This window comes from Leopardus geoffroyi, chromosome D2 (assembly GCF_018350155.1).
Source record: "Leopardus geoffroyi isolate Oge1 chromosome D2, O.geoffroyi_Oge1_pat1.0, whole genome shotgun sequence".
NCBI classification, from domain to species: domain Eukaryota; kingdom Metazoa; phylum Chordata; class Mammalia; order Carnivora; family Felidae; genus Leopardus; species Leopardus geoffroyi.
In genome coordinates, this window is record NC_059334.1 from 83570802 (window position 1) to 83579749 (window position 8948).

Below are 8948 nucleotides of genomic sequence, written 5' to 3' on the forward strand. Positions count from 1 at the left end.
TGGCTGCTGCTTTTGATGGAAGCAAGAAAAGCAGGTGGTGTTTTCCATCCTGAGTGCTCCCATCCCCCCTCAGCTGTCCCTGCAGCTATGAGGGGGCCGGGGACCCCCACAACCCCCTTTAACAACAATTAGAAATCTTTGGGGAAGGCGGAGAAGGTCAGGCGGGTACATACTGGCTAAGGAGCCCACCCCAGTGAACCAGCTCCAGCTTCTTCCCTGTCACTGGTTGAGAGACCAGAGTCCCCGGCTTGTACCTTCTAGAAGCCTTAACAACCCCTTGAACCGCCTTTAGGTCACCCATCTCTTAAAGGGCAGTTACTTTTAAGTGGAGAGGCCTCTGTGGCAATAGAGGGACTCTCTCTTCTGCCCTTCGTTAAAACCTTACGTGAATTGGTTGTTTTACATAAAATTTGCAATAACAACCTGAGGCCTAAGGCCACACCGACCTAAAGGGCTGACTCAAACTGGGACCCTTAATTCCAAAGCCCAAATCTTTTCCTCCATCCATCCTCAGCTCCAATCCCCTGCCCTCCCCCCTCCTCCCCCTCCCCACCACCAAAAAAAGGAAAGGAGACAGGCGGTAGGATTGAAACTTTGGTCTGTTAAATGAATTTCAGTGTATCTGCTTTGATGATCCACAGACCCCGGATGGAACTCATCTCAACGATGGGCTCTAACATGGCAGGTGCCGAATTTCCTGGCGACGGGGCCCACCCACTCTGCCCGAACCTTGATCACGGGACGGGAACGTTCGCTTCTCCAAGCGCCGGCAGGGAGTGGAACTGAGTCCCGGAGGCCTCCGCTCTTTCCCAAACACCCCGCCCTATGGGGCCTGGCGCCCCGGGGAGCCCGGAGAGCTGGTGGGGAACTGGGAGGCCGGGAGCCAGGCAGCACGGGGAGCCGGGAGGAGCCGGAGTTGGGGCAGACTCAGCCGGGGAGACTGGCGAGTTTAGGGGTGCGGAGGGAACTGCACGGGTTTGTGATGTTGGGCGCACAAAGACGTCCCCGTCTTTTCCGAGTCCCAAGAAAGCCAGTGGAGGGTTTTGCTAACCACTCCCCCTGTGCCCGAGGCCACTTGCGGGAACAAGCGGCGGGGGCGGCGGGGAGGGGGGACTTCCTAGACAGCTGGGGCGTCCGGCTCTTCCAGTGTTTCAACTCTTACCCCGTCTGGTTCGCCTCCGCGCGTTTTTCGCGCGGGGACTCCGTAGGACTCCAGTGCCACTGTCCTGGCCCAGCCAACCCTGGCCTTGGGCCCTCGCGTCTTTCACCGCGGTGACTTTCCTCGTGGTCCCAGCCCCTAGACATCCGTGGGCTCCATCAAGACTCCTGGCCCAGCACAGCGGCTCTCTGCTCCCTGTGGCCCCAACGACACAGGGGCCTGGATGAGGAGATTCTGCAGGGGCAGGGTGCCCCGTGGTCGAGCAAGGATGCCGCGCGGTCGACTGGGGGTCTGCGAGAGACGTGGGGGCTGGCAAGGGGCCAGGGCAACCGGGACTGAGGGGACCTAGAGGCCAGATGAGGTGGGGATAGGTGAGATCCCTGGGGACTCTGGTCCGGGGCTCGGGTGCTACTAAGTCGGGGCACTAAGTCGCGTCAGGACCAGGGAGGGGCTGAAAGCTGACCCCGGGGCGGGGACCGCCTGGGGGTGCCACTCTTCCGACGCTGTCGGGGGAAGGGAGGGAGCTCCCCACGCACACTCACCCGAGACTAGGTCCCCCCCCCCCCTCGACGGCATTTAAAGGGCGGAGGGCGGGGCCCCGCGGGCCGCACCGGGGAGCGGCGGGCAGCCAAGCTGGATGGGGCGCCCATGAGCTTCGGCGCCGAGCTTCCCGGCCAGACCCGGGAACGGCCGGACATGGCCTTGTACCGCGACGGCTCGGGTGCGTGTCCCATCCCGCACAGCCAGGCCGGGGCCACCGCGCACCCCATGGCCTACGCGCGCGCCGATCTGGGCGCGGAAGCCGGAGCCCAGTGCCCGTGGCTGAACGCGCCGGCTCTCAGCCCCGCGCCCTACAGCGCCGGCCCCCGGCCCGCGCCCCGCTACGCGGCCCCCGGCCCGCTCCTCGGCGCCCCGGGCGGCCTGGCGGGCGCAGACCTCGCGTGGCTGAGCCTGTCGGGCCAGCAGGAGCTGCTGAGGCTGGTGCGGCCGCCCTACTCGTACTCGGCGCTCATCGCCATGGCCATCCAGAGCGCGCCGCTGCGGAAGCTGACGCTCAGCCAGATCTACCAGTACGTGGCCGGCAACTTCCCCTTCTACAAGCGCAGCAAGGCAGGCTGGCAGAACTCCATCCGCCACAACCTGTCGCTCAACGACTGCTTCAAGAAGGTGCCCCGCGAGGAGGACGACCCAGGTAAAAAAAAAAAAAAAAAAAAAAAAAAAAGGGCGCGCCCCATCGTCCCGTCCAGGACTCCGCGGATGCCGGCCGCCCGGCCGCTGGCACTTAGAACCAGCGTGGCTGGGGGCAACCCAGTCCCTCCCGCACCGCACAGCTAGGGGAACTGAGGCGGGAGGAAGGGGAGGAGGGCAGCCTCCTAGACGACCTCGGAACCCGCAGACCCTGGCTTCGGGTCTACTGCTCTGTGCGTCTTGAAAGCTCTGTGCGCTCCCGCGAAGGAAGAACCCGGAAAGCCGGTCAGCTGGGCCAGCCTTGGAGTTAGTCCTCTGGGCTCCAGTGTCCTTTGCTGTGAGATGGGGAAGAGCGTGCGTACCCCAAGAACTGGAAAGACAAATGGCATGCCAATCCGGGAAGCGCTGGACACGACATCGGGGCCGGGCTCCACTGGAGGAGCGACAGCCCCCGTCCAGGTGGCTCTGCTCCCCATGTCTTCTCCCTGGCCTTGAACTTAGAGGGGCTCCGTATTTCTTGGTTGTCGCCCTTCCCAGGCCTTTCTGGGATGTCCAGGTTCTTCCCAGTCGGACTGTGGAGGCCATCGTGGGGGGTGGGGGGGGTGGTGGGAATGATGGAGGGACCGGTGGGTGGGGGTCTTTTTGAAGTTGACCTCCATTCCTCAAGCGCACACCATGGTCCCCCAAACCCCGTATTTTCCGAGCTGAGCCCTCTCTTCTTGCGCAGGTAAAGGCAATTACTGGACCCTGGACCCAAACTGCGAGAAGATGTTCGACAATGGCAACTTCCGACGGAAGAGGAAGAGGAGAGGAGAGGTGAGCGCCGCCGCAGCCTCGGGAGCCGGGAGCCCCGGAGGAGCCACGGCGCCGGAGCTGGAGCCCCTGGGCGCCGCCTCCCCGGACCTGCAGGCCCCGCCGTCCCCGCCCGCGCCCGAGGCGGCCACCTGCCTGTCCGGTTTCGCCTCGGCCATGGGCGCCCTGGCTGGCGGCCTCGCTACCTTCCCCGCGGGCCTGGCGGGGGACTTCTCAGTCGGGAGACCGACGACGGTCGCCGCCCACGGGCCCCGGGCCCCAGGCCCCGCACCCGGCTTCGGTGCCGGACGTCAGACCGCGGCCCCCGCCTTCCGCGTGGACCCCTTCGTCTACCGTCGGGAGGGGACCGAAGTGTGAGGGGGGCCGGGACGTCCCCAGTGCTGTGCGGACGTGCGGAGCTCAAGCCCGGTTCCCGCCTGCTTGGCGCCGCAGAGTCAGCGCCCCAGAGTGAGCGCAGAGCCCCCGGGGCCGCCGAGAACAGACCGAGGCGAGCGCGCGTCATCCCCCCATCCCCCCGCCCCGGTGGCCCCGCTGTCCCCGCTGTCCTGCCTCACCCTCACCCCGCGACCGTTCAGATGGGGCAAATGGGCCGCTCCCTGCTCCCCCTGTTCTTCCAGCTGCTCTGGACCTCGAACCTGTGCTCTCTGGCATCCGCCTTAAAGGGGCGACAGGCTGGCTCTCGGCTCCAGCTTTTAGGAGGGGAGCCTGGCCCACTCCAAAGAGCCTTCTAGGTGCTTTCGGGAGGGTGGCCCGCGTTCTACCCGCGGCCCATTTCCTCCTCCTCCGGCCCAGCCTGGTCCACCTGGGGGCGCAGGGCCTTCCCTCCTTTCAGGGAAGCGGGCAGGGGGGTCGCAGCGCCCCCGTGGGGCCAGGTAGCTTGTCTTCACCGTCACCAGCACTGTGGCAGCCAGGGGAAGGGAATCCCGACTGGGATGCGGGTAGGAGGGACTTTCTAGTGGCTGCAGCTGTGGGTGACGGCAGGGGAGAGAGCTGCAGGCGGCCAGGGGACTCCAGCGCCTTTCCCTGATGGTGCCTGGCCGTCACCGACCCTGTCCTGGGACCGGGAGCCTCAGGGGACCGCAGGAGCAGTGCCTAGCACCCCAGAGTCACAGGATGGGCTCCAGTTTACTCCCCAACCCACTCCCACCGGCTCACTCTTGCTCCTTATCCCCCAGTTTGGGCCCAGGCATGCAGAGGGAAGGGACAGCCTCCCATGTATAAGTGAGCCCACTCTCCCACTTGCTATTTACCCAGAGGGTTCTCTTGGGAGCCTACAGCCATTGGGAGGAGAACTTTTGGCCTCTTACCAAACTTGGCCTGGGGCGCCAATCATTCCAGCACCTCCAGGCACTGTGGGTGCTTGGCAGGTGCACCCCCTTTCCCTGAGCCCAGGTGGTTGGAGGAGAACAGGGAGAGAGGAGTTACCTTGGGAGGAGGGTAGCAGATTAGTGAGCCAGACACCGCCCCCCTCCGGGCTGGGCCCCTGGATGCTGCTGGGCCACTGCTGGTGCTGGGAGAGGGGGCTGCACTGGTGTTAGTTCCTTGGAGCTGACTGGCAGTGGGGTCCTGATGAACAATGGTGTGTGTGTGTGTGTGTGTGTGTGTGTGTGTGTGTGTGAGGGGGCGGGGAATGGAGAGGAAGAGGGAGGGAGACAGGCCAGAGATTGGGGACATGGATACGACAAACCAAGAGTTGGGGTGAATTCGGACCCTGGGTCACGTCTCCCTGAGCCTTCCTGGTGGCAGACACAGACTTGCTAAGGTCTCAGCATCGCAGGACATCTCGCCGCGGGCTGTAAGAAGGTAAGCAGCACCGACGCCAGATCTCTTTTGGAGAAACACTCCCCAAATGTAATAGACTTAAAGAAGACCAGAAAAGAGAAAGAAAATCCTTACCTTATAAATTGGGGAATTTTATCTCAAGCCTATTTTAATAAACTAAGATGCTAAAAACAAACACCAGTATATGTAACTTGAATGTTGTACATGCTGTTTTTTACATTAGAAGAGTTCTACTACTGTTCCCAACTAACCCCACCAGAGACTCCGAGTTTGCAGGAAACTTAGAAAGAATTAACAAAAAAAAGTTTGACTGGGTGCCGGGGTGGTTCAGGTGGTTGAGCATCTGACTTCGACTCAGGTCATGATCTCACGGTTTGTGAGTTCGAGCCCCGCATCGGGCTCTGCGCCGACAGCTCGGAACCTGGAGCCTGCTTCGGATTCTGTGTCTCCCTCTCCCTCTGCCCCTCCCCCGCTTGCACTCTGTCTGTCTGTCTCTCTCAAAAATAAATAAACATTAAAAAGAAAAACAATTAAAAAGTGTGGATTTCAAGATACGGGTTTACATTTCACATATCGATTAAATATGCAGTATGTTCATATGTGATGGACAAAAATTTTGCACGTTAGCAGTGCTGCCCTGGGGAATAAATGTTCCACTTTCAATCTTTAATTTCCTAAGTGTGCCCACTGCAGTCAAGTGGCATTTTTCATTCAGGGAAATAACATGACAGTAATTATTATAACTCTTCAGTGAAGCAGGAAACGGAAGTTGATCGCCATTTTTGCTGCTAGAAAAACGGAGTCAGTGGGCCAACTGGTCTCTAGAAGCTCATCTAATGAGAGCTAAAAAGGACTCTTGACAGGCATGCCATGTTCCTACGGCCCACACGCAGAAATGCCCCTTCATCTGCACACATCTGCGCACACACCCCCACCACACTGTCACGCTTTGGCTACGGTTCTCCAGCAAAAAGCCATAGAAGACAGTACCTAGCCTTGGTACACAAAGGCCTAGTATTTTCGACTGATACTGTGAGAATATCAAGTCTGCATCCAGGGTTTGAGTTCAGATGGAGACGAACACGTGCAAATGTCACAGAATGCAACAGGGGCCAAGTTCCACATCCTAATAAAGTGCAATTATTTCAATAAATCTTTTCGGGTGCCAAATATGTACCAGGCTTTGCATTAGTGCCTTCAGTGAATAGTCCAGGCCCTGTGCTGCCCTCACAGAATCTCCTTCTAGAAGGCGAGACAGAGGTGAAGGAGCAATTACAGCCTGGGTCTTGGTTATTTGGCCTCAAGACGATGACTTTATCGTCAAGTCAATCAGCCGTCTCATTTGTGAACACACAATCTGAGTTGAATACACCTCACCGTGTTTTCCACACTCTTAACTCGGGATGTGTTTGCCTGATTTCTGTTGCATAACTTGATGGTGTTGGAGGCTGGGAGTTGAGCCCTGTCCCAGGCTGGAACCAGTCCCGTTTGCTCCCTTCTCTGCAGCATCTTTTAGGAACCTCATCATAAAACCCGTGCTCTTACTAGATCTATCGTCTGATAGTGACAGAAGGCAGCAGCTGTGGTGACCAGAGCTGGCCCTTCCTCAGGACTCCTGGGTATGAGCTCCTTTCATGCATCCCTGCATCCATCAGTTGAAATTTGGGGAACGCTTTCTCTTTTAATCTAATATACAATTTTCTAAACAACATTATTCAAGGCAAGTGGCCTAGCACCTACCATGGGCTGACTTATTTCTCTGATCAGCTATCATCAGTAGCTGAACACAAAGAATGTGAAATATTTTTAGTTTCACTCAGCTCACGGAGGGTAAATGAATAGTATATTAAATTGGATTTTCATTTAAAGAAATCAGATTTGTATCCCTGCCTTAATATAGAACATATTGAACTGCTGAGTCATTGAGGCTTTCTGTAACCCGCAAGAACCACCCATCCGTCCATCAGACATCGGTTGGACGTCAAGGAGACAATGAGTCTGTTAGCTGCTAAACGGACATGATCTCATGAAGCCTTAACAGCCGCCCGGTGAGGCAAATGTGATTATCCCCATTTTCCTGATATGGAAATTGGGGCTCTGACCTATTAAGTGACTTATTTCCCAGAGGCCACAGATCACACTGAGGGGTGTCAAGCAGGAAGCTACCGCCCCTCCTCCCCTGACTTCTCTGCCTCCTCATTTCATCATTCAGGCTCCAGAGAGATCTCATTTTTCAGGAATCTTTCCCTGGCGTCTCTTCCAGCCCTGCTCTGCTCCTACAGCCCGTGGAGAGGTTACTCCACACACCCGCAGATTGTGGTCTATGTGGGGAGCAGCCAGGCCGCTTTATTTCGCAATAACATCCCCAGTATATGCACCCAAGTGGTAGCATTGGAATGAATGAATGAATGAATGAATGAGTGAGTATGTGAGTGTAGGTGTTCCCGAAGCTTTCCATGCACTCTCCATCCCATCATAGACTCCTCCCAACCCCCATCCCCTATGATGGGCCTGAGTCCTCCCTACACAGGGTCAGGCCTTCTTCTGGACCCTCCAGATACAAAGATGACTGAGACAGTGCCCTGGGGACACCTGCCATCATGCAGAGTGAGCTGTGCTGCAGGGCTATGTGCCGAGAAGGCGTGGAGGTGGGGGCCGGGGGGTAGGAGAGTGCAGAGATTGTATGATGCCAATAAGGTTTGGTTAGTCTGCATGAGCTTCCCTCTTGGATCATGACACAGATGATGTTCCAGAGAACAGAGCTGACACTTGGTGGCCACACCTTGATCAGAGGTTAACTACCCAGTCCTTTATCGGAGGGCCGCTTCCATATTGGCCAGTGATGCCCAGGCATTTTCCAGGCCGCTCTTCCCTTTCACCTCTGCTCCCCCCAGAGCTAAGTCTCCTTGTCCAGCTGAGCAAGGCTCAGCTCCCAAGGTGGAAGGGAGAATTGGAGGGCGGGAATCGCGTGATGCTTCTGGGTTCCTTCCACAGGGTCTGGGCTTAACAAGACTGAAAGATGGGGAGAGGTAAAGAATGTGTGTGCAACAGATACTTTTCACTACCTACTTCTAGAAGTGTGCAGAGGTCTGCCTGCCTCCTGGCCCTTAATCGGTTCCAGCAATCCATCACTGTGGCCGGCCCGCAAGTGTGCATGCACCAGCAGTTTGGCTCTGCCTGGGGCGAACATTAACTTCTGCACCTGACCCAAACAACCTGCTCCCTTTGACTGGACCTCACCTTGCCGGGTCCACTTTACTCCGGGAAGCCTGAGGGCAGGTCAGCGTAGGGGGAGATGAACTTCGGGAGTGAGTAGAATTAATACTTTAATGGAAGGTTTCTGTTTCAGGGTTCTTGAGAAGTATGGTGCTTAATTCTTTATGCTGTATTTTTTTGTTTGTTTGTTTCGTTTTTGTCTTTGTCATCCTGAGTGGAACAGGACAGTTCCGTTGCTTTATTACATTGCCTTTTTTGATTTTTTTTAATTGTTAAAGTCCTGCTAAAAAGAATAAATCACATCATATATTTTAATTGGAGAATATTAAAAACCATCGGTTGCATTAAACAGCACAGCATAAGAAAGAAGTTATTTTAAAAAAAGGAAGGAAGGTAAAGCTTTTAAGTGATCATTTGTTATAAAATTCCTTTTTGGACATATAACGGACGTATAACTGTATCCGTTTCAGGTGTACAACATAATGATCCCCTATTTGGGTGTATTTTGAAGTGATCACGTTAAGTCTGGTTACCATCCATCACTTCACATAATTAACAAACGTTTTTCTCTTGTGATGAGAACTTTTAAGATCTCCCCTCTTAGCAACTTTCAAACAGACAATACAGTATTATTAACTATAGCCCCCATGCTATATGTTACATCCCCATAACTTATTTTATCTCTGGAAGTTTGCACCTTTTAACCTTCTTTATGCGATTCTTAAGAGATTTATTGCTCCTAACCTTTTATTTATTTAATTTTTTTCGGTCATTTACTATTGCTTTAATT

General features: G+C 55.9%; 1 protein-coding gene across 1 annotated transcript; it reads left to right on the top strand.

Annotated features, from left to right (window-relative positions):
* The first annotated feature begins 1807 nt into the window (after positions 1 to 1807).
* FOXI2 (forkhead box I2) lies at positions 1808 to 4619 on the top strand. Its single transcript, XM_045439402.1, has 2 exons — positions 1808 to 2351; positions 3075 to 4619. The coding sequence occupies exons 1-2, from the start codon at positions 1808 to 1810 to the stop codon at positions 3515 to 3517; spliced, it is 987 nt and encodes a 328-aa protein (XP_045295358.1). The 3' UTR covers positions 3518 to 4619.
* Positions 4620 to 8948: the final 4329 nt, after the last annotated feature.